Source organism: Saccopteryx leptura, chromosome 2 (assembly GCF_036850995.1).
Source record: "Saccopteryx leptura isolate mSacLep1 chromosome 2, mSacLep1_pri_phased_curated, whole genome shotgun sequence".
NCBI lineage: Eukaryota > Metazoa > Chordata > Mammalia > Chiroptera > Emballonuridae > Saccopteryx > Saccopteryx leptura.
In genome coordinates this window covers 347,882,957-347,908,420 of record NC_089504.1, presented here as the reverse complement: position 1 = coordinate 347,908,420, position 25,464 = coordinate 347,882,957, and the positions used below count along the sequence as shown (strand labels likewise).

Below are 25,464 nucleotides of genomic sequence, written 5' to 3'. Positions count from 1 at the left end.
AGCCCCGCGGAGGAGCGGCCCAGGCTAGTGGCTGCGTCGCCGCGGTCACCCGATACTCCGGCCCTCCGCCCAGGACTCGGGTTGCAGAAGGAGGGAGGGAGGTTAGACAGCCTAGTGGAAGTGGGGGAGGGGCTGCGGTTTGGAATCCAACCTCTGTTCCTCTCCCAGGGTCCTCTCCAGGTCCCCACCCCCAAAGGTCTGGGGAGGAGAGTGTCCTGCCCCCTGACCGCCACCCTGTGGGTTCACAGCCTCTCCCCACCAGTCCGCAGTGCCCCATTGCCCTGATAGTTCTGCCATGACTCAATTCCCAGTCACGTCTGGGAGGCCCAGGACGCCTGTTTCCTTGATGGCTTCTGATCCTGCTCTGCTGTGTGACTCTGGCATTTGCTGAACGTCTCTGGTCCTGCATTTTACAAAGGAGGAGCCTCAGATTCAGCCATGGGGAAGGGAAAGTGTTTGATAAGCACGAAGTATCAAGTGATGACAAAATCTTGGGCACAGCCACTTTGCTCAAATTCCAAGGTTCTGGGGCGAGGGTCCCTTAAAGCTCTCCTCCTTCATCAGAGCAGAAGTGGGCAGGCCTACAAACCCTTGTCTCAGGACAGCTGTGCTCCCCAAGTCCAGCCTCCCACCTCTTATCACCCCAATCATATCTAACCCCAGGACACTCCATCTAGGGAGGCCTCTGCGTGCCCCAGGCACAGGGTACCTGTCCTCTGGCTCGTCACTGTTCCTGCTCCAGACCTATTTTGGCTTCATGTGCCCTTGGCCACTCAGGACAAGTCTGTCCCACTTGCCATCCAGTCTTGGGGGCAGACACAGCTTTGTTCCCTGAAGTCCCATCAAGATGGGGCAGACTGCCTGAAAAGGAAGTGGACTGAATGCCTTATGAGTGATGCCAAGCCATACCAATCTGTTGCTAAACTTGAGTTCTCTCAGCTAAAACATCAGTGCTCTGCCCTGGCCCAATCGCTCGGTTGGTTAGAGCATCATCCCCGTTTGCGAAAGGTTGCAGGTTTTTTCCCTCCGGTCAGGGTGTATGCAGGAACAGATAGATGTTTCTGTATCTCTCCCTTTCTCCCTTCCTCTCTCCCAAAAAATTTAAAAATACTTAAAAAAAAAAAAAAAAAAAAAAAAAGGTGCTCAGAGCCTTGTCCTTCCTTAGGCTGTCACATTTTTATTTCTAATTCTTAAAGCCAAGACTTGCGGCCCCTTCCCAAGAGGAGCCAGGTGTGTGAGGAAGTGAAACTGGCACCGACGCCACCCATGGGCTCCTCTGCCTCTACACCTCCTCAGCCTCCTAAAGCTAAACATCAAATCAAGCCCGCTAGCGGCTGCCCTGCCTCCTTGCAACTCTGACTCCCTGACCCTCCCATCCATTTGGACCTCAGATGCCTAATTTGCTCCCAATGTAATATGCTAGCCCTGTCTGTCTAAGTGTGCCCCTGTCTAAGACAAGATTTATCTTCTCATCAGGGAAACTGAGGCTTGATGGGGAAGCAGGAAACAACTTCAGAACAAATGGCCAGATGCCAACGTCTTCTTAAAATTTTGAAACTAAGCCTTGAACATAGCAAGAAGGCTAGGAGAGAGACATCCTAAAGAACTCCTGATGGTAGGGCATCAGGGAAGGCTGGTTCCGCTCGGAGCCGGAAGGGTGGGGTGAGGACAGGGGAATGCGATGATGTTCAGTGGTGTGGGAATTAAGTTCAGGCCATAAAAGACTCCTGAAAACCAATGGGGTGAGGGTAGGGAAGGGACTCCTGTTTGAAGGAAAAAAGAACATAAAAAAATTTTTTTTTCCAAAATCTGAGTATTCCCTCTCAAAAAATTCCTTTCCCAAAGCCAAACCTTGCCACAGGTTTGGGAAGGAAGTGGTAGGATTTAGTCAATCAGGGGGAAAATACTGGGCATGAGACTCTCTTGAAAATGAGAGACTTCTACCTAAGAGAAAGGGATGCAAAATAAAACTCCTGGATATTCCCCCCTCCAAGAAAATTCCTCCCCAAAGCCAAACTCCGCCATGGGTTTGGGGTTGGGGTGGAGGTGGGTGACTCACCTGGGCCGGCTGGCCAGCCCCGGAGGGGGCGGAGTCGCCATGGAGGTGGGAGCAGAGGGAGCTGAGAAGGCACACAGGGTCCACGGTCCAGCCGCCAACCTGTGTGTGCGAAGCGGGGGGGACACCCCATTAGGGGGAGCGGGCAAGAGCCGCTGGAGGGCTGGGACAGGCAGGAAGGGGCATTCTTTCCCACCAGGAAGGGACCCTGCAACACTGCCTATCTCCTTAGAGAGGCTGGGTCTGTAACTAGAGCCCTTGGTCTGTTTCTGCATGTTTCTCTCCTGTCAGCCTTGGGGCTCCCTGAGCCCAGGGCAGAAGTTTCCCCATTGGATACTCTTAAGGTCTTTTTCTTCATTTCTTGACCACCTCCTTGTGCCCTCTGCCAGGGAGCTCCCCTCTTCTCCCACCCTCCAGCTCTTTTTTCCCTCCTCACTGAGAGGTCCCTTGCTATCCCACAGAGATGAGAACCTCAGCAGGGTCCTTGCCCCAGGTTCCCCTCTCCCCAGTGCCCCTGTCTTCCCGACCATCACAGAGCAAACAACCCTTCCCCTCCTCCGGGCCACACTACACCTAAGGCTCAAAGCCCATCTCCTCTGCTTCCTCCAGACTTCCCCCACGGCCCTCTCTCCCCTCTCCTGCCCAGCATCTTCAGCTTCACTCATCTTCATTCATTCCGCAAATGTTTACTGAGCCAGCACTGGGCTCAGGCACTGAGCACTCCATGGCGAGCGAATCTAGCGAATCGGCTGTAGGTCTTACCCACTTATGCTCTAAGGAAGGGAATGAATGAGCTGATGAATAAAGGAATGCATTTGAGTGAGTGGCTGTGCTTTGATTCATTTACTAAGTATTTACTGAGTACCTACTTGATACCAAAGAACGTGACAGACACGGATGAGGCCCTTAAACATGCCCATATCTTCTCTCACAGGCCTGGTGCCCCTTGTACCCAATACCGGGCTGTCTTCACCTTTTCCTGGCCAAACCCCCCCAGACAGGTCTGCCACCAAGGGTCCTGTTCCTTCATCCCCTTCAGTCCCCTCTGAAACCAGCCATTACCTCATAGCACCTCAAGAAATGAGTTCTCAGTCCTCTGGACCCACAGATCCCGGCCTATCACAATGGTTGTTTCTCTCCCCGCCCCTCCTAACTTCTGAAGTACAGGGAACCCTTCTGCTGGGCCTTCCTCTGCTCTCTCAGATGCAGACCTGTTCCCAGACCCCTCCTCCAACTGTCATGATCCCTCTCCCCTCTCTGACTCCATTCTGCCTTGGTGGCCACGCTATGCTCCAGCTCCCACTTCCATTCTGAGCCCTCTCCCCTCTCTGACTCCATTCTGCCTCGGTGGCCACGCTATGCTCCGGCTCCCACTTCCATTCTGAGCCCTCTCCCCTCTCTGACTCCATTCTGCCTTGGTGGCCACGCTATGCTCCAGCTCCCACTTCCATTCTGATTTGATCGTGCTCGACCCTTCTCCTGAAGCTGTGGTCCCGTCAGAGTCCTGAACTGTACAGAGAGTACTTAGTGGACATCCTGTGAATACCCTACCACTCCTCAGACTCTTCTTCCTTTTCCTGCCCCCCCAAACTTCCCTCCCAACTCTCATCTCTCCCCAAGGCACCAACATCAGTGTCACCCACGTTTCTGTCTTTGCCTCCTAGATCTAGACAGCAAACAAGCCTTGTTCAGTCCTTCCTCCAGCCTCCCATGCTTTTCCCCTTGTCCTCCATGACACACTTTCTTCTTCCTCTCCTTTTCCTGCCTCTAGCTTCCCTTTTGCCCCTCCTCTTTACCATGAAAAACAATCACAGCCCTTCTAGCCACCACACGTGACCCCACATCTCCAGTCCGCCCGCACACACCCCCCACCCTGAGCCTTCACCAGCCACGTGGCCCTCTGCACCAGCCCGCAAACCAGCTATGCTCAAGTCGATGCTCCCGTCCCCTTCCCAACACCTTCTAGAACATTCTCTTTCTTGATGCTTCATCAGTCCTTTTTCATCCTTCCAAACCTAGTTTAGGTACCTCCTCTTCCAGGAAGCGTTTCTTGGCCAGGCCTGCCCACCTGATATACCCTCCCCCAAACCTTGCCTCACTGACTGCGCCCCTCATATTCAGATTTAACCATCCTTTAACCCCATCCAGACGACAGACGCCCATGCTCCCTCCTCCCAAGCCAGAGCAAACCGAGGGAACCCACAAAGGGGGGAAATCCCTGAGAGTGGGAGTCATATCTCCATCTGTAACTCTCCCTTATTCCAACTAGAACTCGGATCCTAAGGGAACTCTGGAGTGAGGCTAAGGCAAAAGCCAGACGGAACTGGAGGTGACATCAGGGGGCAGGAAAGGTACCTCGTTATTCCCTGCAGTGAGTATGGGGTAAGGACACTCTTCCCCTTCCCTAGCCAGCAGTACCTTGAAAGAAGGGACAGAGCAAGACAGGCATGGGAGCAGGGACTGACAGCCCGAGCCTCGACTGAAAGGATGCTGATGGGATGTGCCACCCCCCCCCCCATCCCCCGGGTCCCTTCTTCCAGAGTGGACAATGCCTGAGTCTCAGCAGCCATCAGAGAACCTCACCAACGTGGGACCGTAAGCAGAAGGCTAGTCCTAGGAAAAAACTCGCCTACAGACAAGAAGGTCATACTTGGATGGAGAGATGCATCCGGGAACCCAGGGATCTGGGAGAGGTTGGCAAGGGAAGCATCTCCGCCCTCCAGTATAGAAGGGGACAGGGCAGGCCCTGGACCAGAGGCAGGAGCCCCAACTCTTCTCTAAGCCTTACTGGTGGTGGGAGAGAAACCAAGGCACAGAGAGAGATGGCCAGTAGCTCAAAGTTACAGAGTCTTGGGGAAAGGATTGGGGTGGGGGGCTCTTGCAAGGGCTGGGGGCACATCAGATCCAGTGTACTGAGGCTCCCCCAGGGCCATATCACAGAGGTGCCGACCCCAAGTGTCTCAACTCTGCCACTGAATGGACACTCAGGTTCAGAACAGTCAGTCCCCAACGTGGCCCCTCTTCCACTCCACTGCTCCCTTGGCCTCCAAGGCACACCTTCCTGCCCCTCTACCCGCCCAACAGCCTGACTCAGAGACTGGACTCTGCCCAATCCCGTGCTCCAAATTCCAGGACTGCAAGTAGATGGCTGGAGGCTGGGCCGGCCCCCATCCCTCCTCCCCAGGCTCCAGAAAAGGCCAACAGGGGCAACTGCCCGACTCTTCGGTTCTTCCCTCACTGCTCCAACCGCCTCTCAGAATCATCGGATGAGCCTGGGGCAGGGAGCACGAGGTCAGACTCCCCGCCCACAGGCCCACCCCCTCTATCGGCTGCCCCAGCCTGCAGCCAGGCCCCACTCACCTGCTCCCGCATCCTGTCCTGCTGACCTCGAAGGGCCAGGGCGTGCTGGGGGTACTTGCTCTTCAGGTGGTCCATGAAGGCATCGCGCTTGCGGTCGGCGTCCGCCTTCTGGAGCCCGCTGAGCGCCTCCAGGCTCTGGGCTGCGATCACCGTGTGCCGGCGCTCGGATGTGTGCACCAGCCCCACGTTGGAGAAGCGCCGGCCCCCGCCGCCCCCGCTGCTCCCGCCCCCCAGGGTCCGGTACTCCCGCGGGTACTCGGCATCGTCCGCAGACAGCATGGGGGGGCTGCTCCGCTCCGGATCTGTGAGAGGGGAGAGGGGACACGGCGGGGTCACTGTGCGCCCGGCCTGGGGCTGCCCAGCCCCAACCCGCGTCACTGCGGGGAGGGGAGGGGAGGGGCGGGGACTGGGAACGGCAGAGAGGGGCCTGGGGAGGCAGGTGCTGCCTACCCCCACCTCGAGGACAAAAGGAGGAGACGGGGCTGGCGTGGAGAGGAATCTAGTGTCAAGGAGGGTGGAGAGCGAGGGCCGGGCCCACCTTCCTGTTCTGTGGGCGGGTTCAGAGGGATAGATGCAGGTGAGGTGCTTCCTTTGAGGCCAAGAGGGTTTGGAAGCTGGGGTCCTGGATACCTGTCTAGCCACACATTCCCCTTCCTCCTTCTTAGTGCTGGTGTGAATGGGTGAGGGAAGGGGAGTTTCCTTCTAGATGTTTCCTGAAAGATGGAGAAAGAATCCTGCGCTGCCTGCCTTTTAAGAGCGTCCTATGAGAGGTGGGGTAGCCCCAGCCTCCTCCCTCAGACTAGCATGGCCGGGACACTCTTGTCCTAAAGGCTGGGGACTGGATTGGAAAGGGGTCAGGGCCAGGATATGTGGGGGGTATGAAGTCAAAGGTTACATGTGGGGCTTCCCAAGGAGATGGGGCCCAGGGACTGGGGCAGGGGACCCTCTTCCCCCTCCCTTCCCAGAGACAAACATGGACAGACAGGAGAGTCTGGGCACAGAGAGGACAGTGAGAGATGGATGTGGCACAAACTCAAAGCAGAAAGAAAGCAGACAGAACAACTGCAGCCCTCCTCCTGGGACCCTCCCCACCTTTCCCCATTCTGTCTTCAGTCTCCTCTCTGAACATTCACACACAGGTGCAAGACCTACAAGGGACGCACAGGGGACAAAGGACAGTACAGAAGCGAGAAGAAGAGAGGCCGGGGGTTGAGGTCCTCATGCAGAACTGTGACTCCCTCCTTCCCGTGTTCACCAGCCCTGAGCCCCTGGCCTCCACAGCCCAGCCCCGCAGTCTCCCGCCCTCTGGGCTCAGCGTAGACCTTCCCACAGCCCAGCCCCGCAGTCTCCCGCCCTCTGGGCTCAGCATAGACCTTCCCACAGCCCAGCAGTGGACAGTGCTCCCAGAGAGGTTCCAGGGTGGCAGGAGTTGCTGGGGCTTAGCTCAGCCATCGTCCTCTCCCACCCCCAGAACTCACCCCCACTGGGAGGAGACAGACTTCCCAGCACACCCGCAGCCGCATGACCCACCAGCCTCAAAACAGCACCCCAAGGAACCCGGGGATCTGGGCCTGGGGTGTCAGGTGCTGCGGCAGATATATGCACCGCTGCACCGGGGCTGACTCCCAGGGTGCACTGGGGCAAAGAGGAAGAGGCAGGGGATTCTGGGGCCCAGCCAGGTTCCAGCCAGCCCCGCCCCGCGTCAGTCCCCCTCCGTGTACACATCCACTGCTCACCAGGCCTGCCGCCAGGCCTCAGTCCCCTCTGTCCACCAGAGGAGGAAAGAGGAAGTTCAGCCACCTTCCAAGAAAAGCCACCCCTCACCCAGCACACACATGCATGCACGCAAGCACACACACACACACACTCCTCCCTGGGCATGGAGATCTGGAGGACCAAGCCCAAGAGGAGCCAGCACCTCCCACCAAGGAACAAACTGGCTTCTGTGGACACGGACTTCCGCAGCTTCCAAAGGTCTGCCTGACAGTCATTATCTTGGCCTATGAGCCTCCCAGTAGCCCTGTCAAGGGGTGTTACTATGGCCCCATTTCAAAGATGGAGCTACTGAGGTCAGAAAAGTTGGGTAATGGGTCCAAAGCCACAGTAAGTGGTAGAGACCAGATTTGACCCCAGTACCTATTGGCTTCTCCCCACCCCCGCCTACCACACCTTCGAAACACTGACAACGCCCCCCCATACACACACACACACACACACACACATACACACACAACAGGTGCTCTTCCTCGTTTATCTGGTATCTCTCCTGGTGCTGGGTCTAAGGTCTTTCCCTCTGTCTTCACCCCAGGCATCTGTCCCTCTCACCACCGTGGCCACCCTCTCTTGTGCTCCCCAAAGTAAAGTCTAGATACAAGAGATGGCTTTTGGGAGGATCATTTTCTTATATAGTTTAATAGTTCTATCTTTATTTTCAGAAGGATTAGGAAAACCCCAACTAGAAGGCCCAACCATTGATTTCATGGTTATCATTCCTTGGGGTGGCAGAGAGATAAAGTTTCCCTTCAAGTAAACTTATTTAAGTTCCAAGTGAGTAATGAAAAACATATTGAGTTAATACAGTGCAAAGGTTCCCTGATAGGGAGGAAATTTGTGAAGGTGGCTCCGGACCACGTGGCTGGGAGCCCTGGGGCCCTCTTCACTGGGACCCAGTACCTGCCCTTGAGTAGCTGGTGGTCACTCAGTGTGGCTAGTGAATGTGACAGAAAGAAAGTGACCTAAGAATCATCCAGGAGAAGGAGAGGCCAAGATGAGGGTGGTCTGGGCCCTGAAGAAATAGCTTCAATCAGAGAGAGGAGGCTGCCTCCTATGACCCTTAACCTCGCTCTTCCACTCACCCTCAACACCAGCTGGAGGTTTACAACCTCATTGGGGACAATTGAGCAGGCAGTGACCCACTGTGGCCAAGGACCCTGGACACTCCGTCACCCTCTCTTTGCTCAGGCGGGGGAGGGTTCTGCCCACAGAGTTCCTTGCCGCTGAAACTCTGGATCTAGAGACCTGCTTAGCTCTGCCTGAGCCAGAGGGACCTCTTCCTCAGGCGAGACAGCTGGGCTTGTTGTGCCCTCCTAGAGCTGTGGACTCCAGTCCCCGTCTGTCCTCCTGGGCCCAGAAGAGCTGCTCCTCCTGACCCTACCCTCCATGTTGGCACTTCCTTCCCTGGCTCCTAAGTGAGGTCTCTGGGTGTCGGGTGGGACAGCGTGCCATGCCACCTGAGACAGTAAGGGGCTGTGGAGAGGTCCAGGCTCACCCAGGCTCCTCCAGGTTGATTAAAGGGGCCGGGGCAGGGCTGGAGGGAGGGGTCTGAGCTGCAGACCAGGCAGAGGGAAGGGCCAGGGGAAGCAGCTACGGGGACAGTGTCTGTGTGCTGGCATGCGGCCCTATCAATGATGCAGTCCCACAGATGTCACAGGGGCAGCAGTGGTGGGGAGGGGGCTGCTGAACAGGCTCGAGCAGAAAATGGAGCCAGGACTAACCCCTCAGGTGCCCAGACATTGGTAGAGGAAGGGTCAGGATGAGGCAGAAGCCAGATTCTGGGGAGTGTTAGCAAGAGGGGAGGAGCAGGAGATGCAACTGCTGTCTCTGAGGGGTGGTGGGATGGAGAGGCTTTGATTTTAAAAGCTTTAGAATCTGTTTAAGAATCTTTCAGATCCTTGGCTTTATTTAACAAAGACAGAAACTAGGCTGGGGACCGAGGGGAGGCCCCTGCAGAAGCCAGGGTTCCAGTTCCCGGTCCTGTGCATTTTCCGTCCTTTCTGAAGGGCCCCAGGGGCCTGGGGGGACTGACCTGTGCTTCCGGGCTGGGGGCCACCTGTTACCCATAGGAGAAGGAGGCCCACAGGAACCCGTGGGGGCTTGAGGGCTCTGAGCTGGCCTAGGCACTTGAAGTCAGAGCACTGCTAGAAAAAACCCAGACCAGGTATAGAGTCAGCTCCTTCTCTGAGGGACCTTGGGTTTGCCATTCATTCACTTATCCAGTCTGTCAACAGCCTTCTTTGCCCTGTAGGACAGTGGTCCCCAACCCCCAGGCTACGGACCAGTACCGATCCATGGGCCATTTGGTACCAGTCCGCAGAGAAAGAATAAATAACTTACATTATTTCCGTTTTATTTATATTTAAATCTAAACGATGTTTTATTTTTAGAAAATGACCAGATTCCCTCTGTTACATCCGTCTAAGACTCACTCTTGACGCTTGTCTTGGTCACGTGATATTTATCCGTCCCACCCTAAAGGCCGGTCTGTGAAAATATTTTCTGACATTAAACCAGTCTGTGGCCCAAAAAAGGTTGGGGACCACTGCTCTAGGAGACTGAGGGCACTAATCTGCAAAATGCGGATGTTAACCTCTAAACCCTGCCGAAGGCATTGAGTGAGGAGCCCGCAAGACAATGTAGGGGAAAGCACATGGCTATTTTGGTTTGTCTTTTGTTTTGAATTGTTTTGAATTAAAGGCATTCCTGGCACAGAGCTGTTGGACCCTAGCAGGACAGCCTTCCCATCTCATTACCACTGAGCCTGCTCCAGCCACCGCCAAGTCCTCAGAGCCCCTCTGACTGTCCCTGGACCAAGCAGCCCCGTGAAAAGCCCTGGAGATCAATTCCAATCTAGTAAGCGCGGGCTCCGGGAACCACAGCCCTGGGCAGATTGATGCTTCCTGTCCAGTGGCAGGGGTGCAGTGGGAACCCACCCAGGCAGGGGTCTTGGGAGGGTGGGGGGGCCTTCAGAGGGTGGGCAGGGTTGGGTTCGGCTGGGGCAGGGACATAGGCAGGAAAGGACTCAGGTGGCGAGGCAGAGGCAGGGAGCTCTGAGGGAAGGGGAAGGTTTGGGAGGCCCCGGAGGGGAGCAGAGCTGGAGTACACTGGGGAAGGGCTGGACTGCTGGGAATGAAGGCCTCCGAGGGATGGGGGCCAGAGAAGCCTGAGAGAGAAGTTGGGGCTGGAGGCTCTGCCATCTTTCCAAGGCCCCACAGTGTGCAAGGCCGATCATAAATTTTGAGTCAGAGATTCAAGCTACAGGGAAGATGCCGAGGACTGGTGAGATCCAGCTCAGAATAAGGGGAAGGCAAGGGGGGCTCTGGTCATCCTCAACTCAGCCCTCAGCCTGGTAAGTGGGGAAGGGCCCGCTGCAAAGGCTGCGGTGACCAGGAAGGGGAGGGCTCCCCCCAGTGGCCGGCTGCAGATAAAGGCGCAGGTGCTTGGGAAGAGGGCGACATTATTTGTTCCACTAATTCCCAATTCCACGTTTATTTATGAGCCTGATTTATTTTTATCCTCCGCTGCATTCTTTTACATGAGATCACTGTAACTCACGATGAGCATTAAGATTTCCTAAGTTTTAGTGACACCGTCTGGTAAGCCATCAAACCCATCCCCACCTGGCAGCTTTACCCAGATGTCACCATTTACTCTGGCTGCCCATGGGCAATGTTCACACATGACATCATCTTCAGAGGAAGAGAATGTGGAGAAGAGAGGAGGGGGAGGAGGGAAGAGAAGAGAGGACAGGGAGAAAACAGAGGGAAGAGCGAAGCTACAAGCTACAGGAGAGAGAAAAGGATTCGGGGGGGGGGGGGGCCCTGTGGCGAGGACCCCCAAGCTCAGGACCTGGAGTTCAGGTCCCTGTCTCCCTCTCCCTGGAGACGGGGGAGCTGGTCTAGGTACCTCCCTTGGGGAGCGAGAGTCCTCACAGGTGTGTCCCTATCCACTGTTTGGGCAGAGATGGGCTAGGCAGCAGCTCAGGAAACCCATAGGGCCTGGCTAGATCCAGTGAGGGCCACAGGCAGGGGAAAGGGAGGGGTGCATGCAGATTTCTGGGAGGGTGAAGGGCCTGGCTCAGACTCCACATTTGCCCAAACAAACACACTTGCAGCTCGAGGCTCCCCTAGTCCCACCGTCTGCAGCCAAAGCAAGAGGAGCCCAAGTCACCCAGGAGGAGCCCCGAGGCGACTGCCACCATCAATTGTACCTGACAACTTCATCCTGCTGGGTGCCTTCCGCAGTCATGAAGCACACTGCTGGGAGGTCAGAGGCTAAAGGCCAGAAGTCAAGTTTGGCAGACACTCTGGGCGCCTGGATCAGGTGAGAGGCTCATCCCTCGCCCCAACCCCTGGGAAGGAGTAGGCCTCTCCGTCGTTGTGTGCCCCTGGCTCTGGGCTCCCTGTGTGCCCATGCCCCTCCGTTCCAACTGTCTGTCTGTGGGTCCTTGGAGCAGAAGCCCATCTGTGTCTGTTTTCTAAAAACCATCTTTTCCACCCCATACCACAACAACCAAAGTCATTTTCCAGGCAATTGCTTTTCTATAAACATTCCTGTGTAACATCCCCCCAAATTGCTAATGTCCAGCGTCCTGTTGAGTCTCCCTGTCACTCCAACCAGAGCCTCAGAGGTGGGGTGGGCGGCGAGGGGAGAGGAGGGGCAATCAGAGAGGAAGAGGCCAGAGGCCGCTGGGCTAGAATTAAGGACAGGGCTTCATGTCCAGTTCCTGACACAGAGGGGGTACCAGAAACCCCACCCCCACCCCCCATGTTCCCACATTCCGCACCAACTCAGCAGCACCTCCCCTGAATGTCAGCCACCTCAGGAGAGCCTGGGATTGAAGACAGAGAGGGCGGGGATGGGGAAGCCATGGGAGGGAGGCCTGGGAGAAAAGGGAGCTGATTTAAAAGCATGGAAGAGATGGTTAGACAATAAAGGTGACTTCCTAGTGACTGGAGCAGGAACACTAAGGAGGCAGGGGAAAAACCAGGCAAGCTGTCATCACTGGGTCCCCAGTGAAGGCCAGGCCCCCTCCCTCCAAAGTGAGAGGAAAGACGGAGAAGTGGGAAGAGGTCAGATGGAACCCATCTCCCCAAGAGGGACCACTGCCTGGGCACTGCAGTGGTGGGGTTAAGGCGGGCAAGGCAAAGGGGTGTCAGAGGCAGGGTGATCTTTGACTGGCGACACACATGAATCTATGGAGCCACTGAGAAGGGCCTGGGGCTGCTCGATTGTCCTCGACATACTGCCAGAGAAACTGAGGACCAGGGAGGCTGAGTGATTGAATTAGAGTCACCCTATGGACTTGCTCGCTTCCCCAGGGCTGGGGGGTGCTGGAGAGGGAAGAGGCAGAAGAGGACTCTGGCCCGAGACCCTCTGGTCTCTTCCATCCCCATGCCCAGGGAGCCCTCCACCCCCAGCCCCCAGGGAAGCTGAACCTCTAGACTCAGGTGGGTTGTGGGGCTGGGATGACAGAGCCCAGAGGGAGCCAGGAGGCAGGGGAGAGTGCAGGGCACTGCCAGGCCCAGCTTCATGCAGGCAGAAAATACAAACCAATTTGCGCAGATTTAAAACCCACGGAAGGCCACTTAGTTGGTAAATGAGTTGGAATCTAATTAAAGGACCTCGTCAGGGCTGGGGGAGGGAGAGCTCACCTGCCTAGGAGGAGCTGTTGCATGGGGGGTGGGCCGGGGTGGGGGTGGGCGTCTGGGTCTCAGCAACTCCCCGAAGAGCTTCTGGGGCTTTCCCAGAGAGACAGAATTTGAGAGAGGGGAGGGTGGGGGGTGCCGGGGGCTGCCTCTGCCAGCCTTTCCTCCTCACCCGTGCCCGGCCGGCTCCAACCTGCTGCTTCTGCCCACTTGCTCAGAGGGAGCACCCCCAGGGCGGGGCCTCTTCCCTCCAACTGGGCACAACCCAGGACAGCGCCCATGCTGCCCCCATTGTTCAGGGGCTCGGTGAGGACAGAGCCTCGTCTCCCCCTCAGACTGGACAGTCCCCAAGGGCGGGCCTGTGCCCCTCTCTTACGGAGGATGGGACAAGGCCCCTGTGTGCTTCATTAGGTCGGAAGCCCCTGAAGAGACTGGGGCGTCCTTGATGACAGAGGTATCACTCCCACCAGATGGGTGGTCCTGCAGGACAGAACTGGGCACGGTGAGATCCACAAGCCACATCAGGACTGAGGCTTGGCCTCGGAGTCATCCCTGCCAGTGGCTCCGGCATGGCTGATGGCTGCGGAGTCCTGGCTTCTCCCTGTCTGCTGCCCTCGGCACCCCCAGCCCCACCCCCACAGCCACAGGCCGCAGGCACAGCCGCCCTCTGACCCCTGGCTCTAATCTCTGCGCCAGGGAAGAGTGATGCCTCCCTACTCTTCTGCTTCCCTCTCTCTTTGTCTGGAAAACCACGCTCTGCTCTCCCTCCAGCCAAACACCTTCCACAAGGAGGAAACCGAGGCACAGAGAGGGAGCCTGACCAGGTCATACAGGAACTGGAGGCAAAATCAGAAATGGAACCTTGTCCAAGCCCCCAAGGACAAGGACATTTCCACCCCACTCTGCCACTTCCCAGAAAACAGTTGCCAAGAGAGCCCCTCCGCAGGCGGGTCCCCCGGAGGGCAGAGACTAAAAACCTCCTCAGGAGGAATCAGCAGGAGGGTGAAAACAGGCCACAGAACCCTGGGCCCAAAAGAGAGAAAACTGTGGGTCACAGCCCAGCCACACCCCCAGGCGCCCAGCCACACCCCCAAGGTGCCCAGCCACACCCACAAGTCATCCGCTGCAGCCACTCAGAAATCAGCGCCCCCGCGTGGTGTCCTGACCACACTCTTCAGACAAGACCCCCCCCCCCCCCCCGTTGTAAAAGAGCCAACAAGTCAGCCCCTCGACCAGAATTTCAGATATCCAACCCTCCCTCTGCTCCCTGCACACTCCGCCCACCCCAACAAGCAGGTCAAGCTATGGCATTACCAAAACTCACTAACTTGGGTGATAAGAAAGCTCTGCTCAAACCCAGCTCTGCCATTGACTTGTTGCGTGACCTTGAGCTGGTCAGCAGCCTCTGGGAGCTTCAGTCCTCGCATTCGTTTTTGTTTTCCAGAGCTAGTAACAGACAGGATACAGGTGGTACACTGCACAAAGGCACCGGCCCAGGGAGTGGGTGGGGGCGGGGGGCAGTTCCTTCCCAATCTACCCAACTGCCTGATTTCCTTTCCCTCCACTGTCAGAATTTGATCTGACCGAGGAGAACTGTGGGGTTTTGATTTTTAGCTATTAATGGAGATCTGGCTAATTGGCTTCCCTGGGAAGGCGGGGGCAGAGATGAAGAGGGGAGCACGTCACCCCCAATCTGAGGCCCTTGCTGGGAAAGCTGGAAACAGCCCTGGCGTGTGCCTACCCGGTGCCGCGTTAACAAGCTAACTCCCGCGTGACATCTCTACCATCACGCGCCCAGGGAAAGTGTCCTGTCAGCGGCACGTCTCCTTGGAGAGGCAGCAGAGAGGAACACAGGCTGGAGGGAGGGGAGGAGTGAACACAAGAGGGTGGGGATAGAGGGGGTTAGGCGCTGGTCCCCCGGCTCTGCCGCCACTCCAAGGAGGCTGCCAGGGCACCTTCTCTGCCATCAAGGTGCTAAGGCCAGGGCAGTGGGTGTGGGCCCCTAAAGCCCGCTCAGAGGGAGGTGTCCTGTTCCCATGGGAAGAGATCCCAATCTGTTGGAAGGGAGGGGCAGAAGCATCATCCATCACCCCGCTCACCACAGGGAAGTGTTGTCACTGCCCAGTAATCACCCAGGGCCTCATAAATGCTGGGCAGGAGCCTCAGCCTAGCCAGCCCCCTTCACGTCCTCCTCAGCGACACCGTCCTGACACCATCCCAACACCATCCCTCATGGGGTCAGGCTCTCTCTAGGAGGCCTTTTCTCTGCCAGCACCCAGACAGCTTCCATTGTCACCAGAATGATCAGGGTCCTGCTGCCTCCAGATTCCAAGCACACACCCAGTTGCTCATGCGCTCAGGCACACACTTGTGTTCACTCACAGTTCTGTCTTCATACCTGGGCACTGTGGTACATGCCCACATGCCCAGCACGTGCTCACCGACACATGCACAATCACCAACTGCCTCGCCTGCACCCCCCACGGGCATCTACATGCAGAGGGGCACACCCGAGCCTAGGCAGGTCTGGGGTTAATGCACAGGCATCACCCTGACTCACCATGCTGCCATTGTAGATGCCACATGCACACACGACATGTACGTTTCAGACCCCCTGAGAGACTGCAGCACATCTGGGAGCTCCACCAAGTGCCAGATCAATGCATCTCTAGCTTACGGTGCAAGATAGTAGGACCCCATTTGCCCAACCTGAGTCCAGCTGCACCGTCTCAGGAAGGCAATTTCCTAGGCCCCTCTCCTGCTGTGTCAAGTCCTTGCTTAGGTGTTTGTGTTCTGTTTTGAAATAGATGGATGGGTCCTCAAAGACACCCCACTCCGACCAATGTTCAAGCAACAAGGCAATGCCCAAGACTGAGACGCCCCAGCCCACGCTCTGCCCCTACTATGCTCAGCCTCTTCCACCAGGGCGAGCGGCTGGTGAGCCTTTGAACAGCTTCCACCCACTGCCACGGGGTGAAGGACAGGGCTCAGCCCCTCACCTCAGGGATGAACTACTCTACTGCCCAGCAAGCCAATCAAGAATGTAGGATGTCAAGGTTAGTACCAGGAACGACTGGAGGAAGCGGGAAGGAGAGAGGGAGGAAGGGAGCCCGGAGTTCAGAGAAGGGAGGAAGAGACTCAGCGAGTTGACTACCAACCACTGGGTCCAGGCTGACCTGGGAAGCCTATCAGATACCTGGGCATCTTTCAGTTTTTACTGTTGTCCAACCAGAACTTTCCCAGAATCCAGGAAGGCAGAGCACAGGCTGAAAGACAGGGAAGACATAAACAGTCTCCCCTTTCATTTATCTGCAAAAGACTCGAAAACCCCCCACAATCAGGACAGCCTACAAGGCCTCTGACAGCCCTTATCATTCATTTCCCAGAGCCACTTCGGAAGGTTGCTCTCCCCCGTTCTACAGGTGAGGAAGTGGAGGTTCAAGAAGAGCTGAATTGTCCAAGGTCAGAGTTGAGCCCCATCCCAACTGTGGGCATTCTCAGCCCAGCTGATTCTGCCACCAAGGCATCCAAGTCTCTGTCCAAGCCATTGGGCCAGCGTCCCTTGCGTCTCCTCCATCTCTCCGACTCCCTGAGAAGGGAACGCTCAAACAGCCCTCTTTCCCAGCGAACACAGAGACCCACAACCCCCTCCTCTTCGAGGAGTCCTAGTACTGGAAGAACTAAGGGGACCCCCACGCAGACACACACAGGCACTGCTAAAAGGCAGGAGGAGGGACAGGCAGCAGAGCTGCCATAGGGCCACAGAAGCCCAGGCTGGGACTGGGTCGCACAGTTCTGAAAGAACCTCTCCTGGCCCACTTTTCACACCTTAGCTGGGCACAGGGTCTGCCCAACCTCTGCCACAGGCTGTGCCGAGACAGGAGCACTGCAAGTCTGTGTCAGGAACACCAGGCAGCCAGGGCTCAGATACCTCCAAGAATGGAGACCTCATTACATCCAAGGCACCAATCGTCTTGTGGGGCGACTACTTCCTTAAAATGAGCCAGTCTGTGTTTATGGCCCTCACAGGGCCACAGGGACACAGCTTCTGTCTTTGGAGGAGGACAGAGTCCTGAACCCAAATGTTCTCTCCTGAGCCCAACACCTCAGGTCCGTCTTGTGTGGCCTACTGCACCCCTCCCCACCTCATCTCTATTGGGTGAGCCCCATGTTGTCACTACCCTTCCTAATTGGTGGCCTTCAAAACCATTCCAAGGGTCCAGATGAGGTCCGAGGAGCCCAGATGACTCCTTCCAGCTTCTGTCCTCACCAGCCCTGCTCTCGCCCCCAGCATGTGTGGCAGGGAAAAGAAACGCCCAGGGCATATGCAGCCCTGCTCTGGGACCAAAGTGCTCCTTCCTTGCCTCCTGCTCCTGACTCTCAGGCCTCCCTGACCTCAGGCCTTGGGAGCCAACTGGACTCCTCCTGCCTGGGATGCGAGCTGTCCTGTCAAGGTTGGTGGAACCTGCCTGCTCCTTCCAGGTACTTGCATCTGCCCTCAGTGCTGGCCTTGCTAATGTCACTCACAGAGTCTGCTCTGGGTCTTAGCCTCTGCCTAGAACTACCCCCCTGACAGCCCCAGCAAGGCAAATCCAAACCCAGACACTAAAGGGTGTGCCCAAGAGCCTGAGTGGGCAAGGTGCCCTGCCTATACTTCTCTGGTTTGTGGCCTAAGGCCCTGGATGCCCTGTCCAACAGCCAGCCATCTCACAGGAATAGCTCAGTCACACTTTGAGTACTGGAAAACCACAGGCCACAAGATAGTATCTGATGCATATTGACCACACAGTGCTTCTCCCTGCCAACCTACTTCCTCCCCCCCAGTGCTCCCCCACCCTGCTGCCAGAGGGCCCCAGGCTTGAAATGAGAGCCCCCCCCCAGCTGTTTCCCTAACTGTGTCCTGTGTCTGTATCCCATGCTCGTACAGTGGCTAATTCTGGCATCTCATCAGACAGTAATTATGGGGGAATCAGCCAGGCTGTCATCACTGCAGCCCGGCACCTGTCACCAGCCGCTCTCCCCAGGCTGCTGGGGTGGGACCGAGAGCTGAGGGAGGAGGCGTGCGCTGGAGTGAGGGGTGCCTACTCCCTCCCTGCCTCTGTAGCCCTCATCTCCTTCAACCCACCAGGCATGCAATGTACGTTACCAGGAGGCCACTAGCTTTCCTGTTACCCTGGACAGGTTCTGAACGCATATGTCATGTGTCATATGTACACACACCAGGACCAAACAGAGCAGTAAGGACACAGCAAGCCAAGGCTGAAATGTCGCCTCAGCCACTTTCCATACACATGACCTTGAGCAAGTCATTTTACTTCTCTGGCTGTCAATTTCCTCAACGGCAAAACGGGAAAAAGGGTGCCTGCCTTGGGACGATGGGAAGAAATAAATAGGTAAAGTACCTAGTGCAGTGCCTGGCACATATATGATCATTTATTCACGCAGCAAACATTCAGTACATATCTAGTATGCACTGAGCAATGTGAGGATGCCAAGATACATTAATCACAAGATGCAGGCATTTTGTTTGGCTGGTGGTGTTTTTTGTTTTGTTTATATTTTAATGCCTTTAAGGGGCACCTGTGCTCTTCTCCTCACCACAGTCCCCACCTTTCCCTATTGTCCTCATCCACTACTTCACCACGTCCTGCCCTGAAGGCACCAAGTTTGCAGCCCCCAAGAACAAATGTGGATTAGTAGGCTGTTGGGTCCAGAACCAGCAGCCATGAGAAATCTGACCATGCTGTGGGAGTTCAGAGGGGCCGCCAGAGGTGGTCAGGGAGGAACAGTTCAGAGAGGTGCTAGCTCAGGGAGGGTCAGGAAGGGAAGGTGACAAAGGGTGAGGGGTGCTCCTGGAAGAAAACAAAGTCTCACAGAGAGAAAAGTTAGGCCTGATGGGAGCTGGTGGAGACAAATATCTCAGCAGGACCCTGCTGGTGTTAGATCTATGTCCAGGCCCCAGCCTTCAGCACCTCCTCCTTCTCCAGAACCCTCCAGAAAGCTTTCCTTGGTGGCTTCATTGGTGGAACTATGACATAAGACTGCCTCCCCTTGTCTCAGAACCAAGCAGCTGTCACAGCCAAGCCACTGGGTCACTTCCCTGTCCCCATGGGTCTTTTCCCCCAGGTGGAACAGAACCCTACTAGAACCAAGAGGAGGTCTGCAAACTGGAACTCTAACCCCCAGTCCCCTCCCCACCTTCCCCTACCCGAGTCTCCCAGGGCTGGGACCAGGAAGGGGGCTGGGGGAAGAAGATAGAGGGGAACCTCACAGTTTATTTTAGTCACATGAACCAAAGGAACCCTCCCCGTGGGAGGGCAGAAGTGAGGCGAAGTTGCACCACACTTCACACAGCACGAGGGATCGAGGCTCGGCCTAAGACAGGCGGAAGGCAGAAGGCAAAACACGAAAGGAAGGAGGAGGAGGAGAGCTGAGGTTGCCATGATGGTTATCTGTGTGACCCTGGGCATGTTACTTAACCCCTCTGGTCTATCTCCTCCCCTGTAAATGAGACAAGAGCATCGAACTCATGGATGGTTGTAAGGATGAAATGAACTAACACATGGACAGAACTTAATGTAGCATATATGGCTCATGTATTATGGGTCATTAGTATCTGCAGTATTACAGGGATGACCCCCCCAACCTCAGCAACAACTAAATGAGCCCCCGACCCCTCGCCTGTCTTCCACCTCCACTCTCTTTCCTCTCAGAGCCCCCAGAGAGAGCTCAAAGGTCTCTTTTAACCACATCCAGAATCAACATTGGGGGGCTGACCGCACTGTGCCCCCTCCGTGGGTGCCTCCCCACCCCCACCCCCACCCCCACCCCCAGAGGCACCCTCCTAACAATCCTGCACTTTTCCAAAACCCACCCACATCTCCTTCCACTCTGGGTGGGAAAGCAGGTCTCTTCCCCTCTTTACAGATGTAGAAGATCAGTCTTGAAAGGTACTGAGCTCCCCGCCACTGGAAGTATTCCAGAAGAGAGTAGGTGAAAGCGGGGAGCATTCTGGGCCCTCCTCCTCGGTTCCCTGCCCCTGCGGTGGCAGGGCCGCCTGCTGTCTGTGTGGGGAAGGCTGAACCAGGACAGGGCAGAGGGGAAGGACTGCTGTCTCTAGTCACTCCTGTCTTCTGCTGGCACCAGTGGAGGGTGGGGGCGGGGAGGGAGTGGTGCCGACGCTCTTTTAGGAAGACGGTGATTTTAATTAAGAGGCAGACAAACCAGCGCTCCGCATTTTGTCTCCGAGCAAAGTTATTAAAAAGCCATCAAGGCGGCGGCGGCAGCCACAGTGGCAAGGAGGGCTGCCTCTCCAGGCTGCCTGCCCGGATTGGGGCTAGAGCATCCTTTGGGGAGTGGAGAAGGGCGGGAGCAGGAGGATACAGAGGCGCAAACAGACAAGATGGGGATTCCGCAGCCCCTCTTCCAAGGTCGAGCAGGGGCAGCACCCAGACAGTGCCTGGGCACAGCCTCGCCAGCCCCAGGGCAGGGCAGGGGCGGGGGCGGGGGCGGGGGCAGGGGCAGGGGCAGGGGCGGGGCGGAACAGGAACCAGCATTGGGCGCCTGCTGTGAGCCAGGTTCTGAACCAGCCGCTGCTTTTTCTTCACTCTTTTGTTTTTTTTAAGAGTTTACTTATTGGTTTTTATGGGGGAGGGGAAGCGAGAATTATCAACTCATAGTTGCTTCACTCTAGTTGTTCACTGGTTGCTGGTCGTATGTGCCTTGACCAGGCAAGCCCAGGGTTTTGAACCGGTGACCTCAGCATTCCAGGTTGATGCTCTATCCACTGTGCCACCACAGGTCAGTCAGTCTTCCTTACTCTTAACAACGTGCTTGGTAGTTGTTGCTGCACCATTTTACCAGCAAGGACATGGAGGCTCAGAAAGAGCAAATGGTTTGTCCTAGTTCATACAGCTAGGAAATAGCTTAAATAAGGTTTGGAACCCAGGTCAAGCTGACTCTCAAATCCAGAACTCCAGGTTGCTGGTCCTGGGCACAGAAGTGGGGAAGTGGGCTCCCAGCCCATTTTCCCTCCCCCAGCCTGGGCCCCCTGAGACCCTCTGAAGTGGTCTCAGCCCTGGCCCAACAATGCTGCCCATAGTCCCTAGGGTCACCAGGGACTTTGAAGGGCCTTGCTCACTGTCTGCTTGGTGGGGGCACACTATGAGAGGGGTCAAGGCTGACTTAAAGTACACAGCAGCTGCCAGCAGAGGAAACAGGGGTGGGCAAGGGCATCTGTGGACATAGAGTGACAGCCCTGGGATGGGGGCAGGTACTCTATAGTCAACTGCCAGGCCACAGACCCAGGCCCTGCAGCTGATAAATTCAGACAACCCCTTAAGCTCTGTTGGCTCACCTGTCTTGGTCACTGTTGAACTCTGAGCCTAGCCCAGTGACTGGCACAGAGAAGGTAGTCAATAAATCTTTTTGAATAAATGACTGGATAAATAAATGGAGGAATGAATGAATGATTAAATAAATGAAATGAGATTTCAGGTTTGCAAGTGTCTATAAACTAAATAAAGCTGAATTGAGGTCAAATGTGGTCCCATCTTCTCCCATCCCCCACCTTCTGGCCATGGCTGGATCATGGGCTTCTCTCCTCCCACGAGAAGGGCCCCTTGCTCCTGGCTCCCCTCCCCCAAGGCCACTGGTCCCCTCAGCAGAGGGCCCCTGTCTCCTCCACCCTCTCCAGTTCCGTGGAAGCTTTGCCACCAGCACACACGTACATGCACACGTGCTTGCACACGCACGCTAACGCACATGCACACACATGCACACAGACACATTCTCTGCCAGGCAGGGTGCCCTCCCCAGGGTCAGGTCGGTGCTGTCCCCTCCCCTGGCAAAGGTCTGGGCCCACCAGGGATGGCCCCCTCCCCCATTTCTGGCCCTCTAAGGCTGGGGAGGAGCATCTGGCCAAGGAGTGTAGGAGTGGAATGGTGGGGAGGCCTCCCTCCTGGCTTACCAACCTGGAGACTTTAAACAGAGGGAACAGAGTCCTGGAGGCTTCCCTCCCGCTGCACGCTGGAGCCCTGGGTGAGGGACAGGAAAGGAGGAAAGTCGTGAATGAATGCCCAGAGCCCGCGGAGAGGAGGTGGAGAGAGGAAGGGGCCGGGGCAAGGCTCCCGAAGTGGGATGGACAGAGCAGGGAGGGGCCTTGGGCCATGGCGGGAGAGAGGGCACGGACAGCGAGGCAGAGCTTAGGAGCTGTCCCTTTGGTGGTCGCTGGGAGCCGGGGCGCAGGCAGGGGAGGGCTTTGGTGTTGGAGGAAGAACAGGGGCTGAAGGGGCAGAGACACTGGTGGGAGACAGACAGGAGGACAGACAGCAGGACAACACAAAACACTGGGTCCCCAGAATGAGGTCCCCAGGACAAACAGCCTACAAGCCTGGTTCTCCTCCCAGAAACAGGAACACTCTTTCCCGGGGTGCCTACCCAAGATCCTCAATGACAGCACCTGGGAGAGCTCGTCTGCCTCCCCGACAGAAGTCGCCCTATTCTGGAGGGTGGGAGGCTCAGAGTCAGGGGCGCCTTCCATCACTGCTCTGCTGACAACCCTCTCCCGGCCCAAGAGACCCCATCCGCTCCACTCAGCCCCTAGCCCTGAGGAAGGTCCCCTCCCCTGATCCTAACAGAGGACACAGGCCTTTCACACCCAACAAGCATCCACACACTTGCACTGTGATAGAGGCTGCGCGGGGGGAAAATGTTGCCCCTGCTGCAAACTGCCCAGAGCCCTGTATCTCACTCCTGCTCCACACCCACCTACCCCTCTGGCTGGCGGGGCAGGGCCCCCCTCAACCGTCTATTACAGCTGTCTCCTCACCCTACAGAGAAGGCTTTCTGACTGTACTTGATCTCCCTCAGGCTGCAAAATCACCCCTTATCCACGGGTTCACTTTCTGAAGTTTCAGTTACCTGTGGTCAACTAAGGTCTGAAAATATTCCATGGAAAATTACAGAAATAAAAATAAGTCATGCCTGACCAGGCGATGGCGCAGTGGATAGAGGGTCGGACTGGGATGTGGAGGACCCAGGTTCAAGACTCCGAGGTCGCCAGCTTGAGTGCGGGCTCATCTGGTTTGAGCAAAGCTCACCAGCTTGAGCCCAAGGTCGCTGGCTTGAGCAAGGGGTCACTCAGTCTGCTGTAGCCCCACAGTCAAGGCACATATGAGAAATCAATCAATGAACAACTAAGGAGCCACAATGAAGAATTGATGTTTCTCATCTCTCTCCCTTCCTGTCTGTCTGTCCCTATCTGTCCCTCTCTCAGACTCTCTTTGTCTCTGCCACAAAAACAAACAAACAAACAAAAAAACAAGTCATGCCTGATCAGGCAGTGGTGCCGTGGGTAGAACGTCAGCCTGGGACGCTGAGGGTCCAGGTTCAAAACACCGAGGTCACCAGCTTGAGCACAGACAAGGTCACCGACTTGAGCGTGGGGTCATAGATATGACCCCATGGTCACTGGCTTGAGCCCAAAGGGTGCTAGCTTAAGCCCAAGGTTGCTGGCTTGAGCAAGGGGTCCTTGGCTCTGCTGGAGGCCCCCAATCAAGGCACATATGAGAAAGAAATCAATGAACAACTAAGGTGCCACAAGGAAGAACTAATGCTTCTCATCTCTCTCCCTTCCTGCTTGTTTTCCCTGTCTGTCCTCTCTCTCTCTCTCTCTCGCTCTCTCTCACTTAAAAAAAAATCTAAGTTTTAAATTGTGCGCCATCCTAAGTAGCATGATGAAATCTCACACCTTCCTGCTCTATCCACCTAAGATGTGAATCATCCCTCTGCCCAGTGTTTCTACTGTATATGCCCCACCAATCTCAGTCACTGGATCCGCTATCACCGTATTGCAGTGCTTGTGTTCAAGTAACCCTTATCTACTTACTAATGGCCCCAAAGTCATTCATGTAACTTCTATTACAGTGCACTGTTATAATCGTTCTATTATTAGTCATAGTTAATCTCTTATTGTGCCCAATTTATAAATTAAACTTTATTATAAGTATGTATAAGTAGGAAAAAAACATAATATATATAGGGTTTTGTACTATCTGCAGTGTCAGGCATCCACTGGGGGTCTTGGAATGTATCCTGCAAGGATAAGAGGGACTACTGTTTCTGTCTATTGCTTTTCATCCCGGGGCAAGCAGCATTAAGACCGTTTCTGCCCGGAGATGCTGCATCCCAGACCTCCTCTTGGACACAGCCCTCACTTGGCTGGCTCGGACCCATCAATATCTACATCACGTCTGGCTGCAAGCATTCGCAGAGCTCCCTGCCAATCTCATGGTTCCAATTTTCCCGCTGATTACCCAAGACGCAGGCATCCCAGGGAGAAACAACTGTTGTATCCAGATGTTGGGACACTGACTAGGGGAAGAAATCAAGAAGGCTCACTAACATGTCTAGCCCCAGAGGGCTTCCTGGATGAGGCATTGGGGGTTGGAGTAGCGCATGAACAGAGGGCCACAGGGTAGGGGGAATGAAGACTCAGGAGGGCTAGCTTCCTTCTTACCACCAGCCTTAAGAGGCAGCTCTAGGGGCCTAGCCCCAGAGAGGCTAAGATCTAAAACCCAAATTTGGGTTTTAGAAAAGACTAAAGAAGTATTGTCACGTAAGACCCTTCCTCCAGGGAGAATGGTCTGCCATTCAATCATTCAATTGGCTAGAGAGGAGGAAGAAGAAGACAAAGAAATCACTACTTATTAAAGGTTTATGATGTGCCAAGAACTCAGCGTGTATTACCTCATTTAATCCTGGTGCCCACTGCTAAGGAAACAGCACTTATCAGCCTCAATTTACAGATGAGGACACTGAGCACCAGAGAGGGGAAGTGATTTGCCCAAAACCACACAGCGAGACAGAGCTGGGATGCTAGTCCAGCTCAGTCTGACTACAAAATCTAAGCGTTTGACCACTGAGCTAAACTTCTCCCATCCACTTTACCCAGTTTTAGCTATCTCCCATTCAGTGAGCTCTGGGAAGTTCTACCTAGAGTCTAACCTCTTTCCATCCCATGCTCTAGTATAAACTATTTCTTAAAGACAATAAATGGAATAGAAAGCTTTGCTTCAGTATCTTTCTGCCTCTTCCTAGGGGTGGGGGGCAGATGATTCTAACTCTGAGCTGCTGGCAGACCAGGGACCAGGGGAAGAGGATGAGCTGTTGGGTTCTGGAGAAGTGGATCCAGGATTTCCTAAGCTTTATCGTTAAGTGACTTCTAGCTCTCTGGGAGCCCCTTACTTGCTCTCTCATCTCCTTCATGGAAGGGGCTCAGGAAGCCCTTCAAAGGCCTTCTTGTTTTAACATCCAGAAATCTCCTGAGCACCCAGGCAGAGAGAGCTTAAAAAGTCAGGGAAAGGGGTGGGCTAGCAAATTCCTCAGAGCCCTAACTTTCAACTTAGGAAGCCAGGACTAGAATGAGAATTCATCAGGCCAGCCTGGCCACTGGGTGGGGACAGGGTAGGCAGGGACCAGTCCTAGAGAGTAGACAGAGACGCTGGGGATGTCTGCAAGGGCTTCAATTTCAAAGAGCCTCAGAATGCCTTCCCAGTGAGCTGGGATTGTAATTCTTCCCCAATGAGGCAGATGCTGGTGCCTGGCATGATGCTACAAATGCCT

At 55.5% G+C, this 25,464-nt stretch overlaps 1 protein-coding gene across 4 annotated transcripts in view; it reads right to left on the bottom strand.

The window, feature by feature from the left end:
- SRCIN1 (SRC kinase signaling inhibitor 1) overlaps positions 1-25,464 on the bottom strand; it is a 72,362-nt gene that overhangs the window by 39,106 nt on the left and 7,792 nt on the right. For 3 of the 4 annotated variants that reach the window (XM_066364372.1, XM_066364375.1, XM_066364373.1), the window contains exons 2-3: positions 5,417-5,718; positions 2,060-2,158 (exon numbers count right to left, since the gene is read on the bottom strand). In XM_066364372.1, coding sequence (XP_066220469.1) covers positions 2,060-2,158; positions 5,417-5,718 — 401 coding nt within the window. The remainder of the gene's footprint in view (positions 1-2,059; positions 2,159-5,416; positions 5,719-25,464) is intronic. The other variant, XM_066364376.1, reaches the window with a different exon arrangement.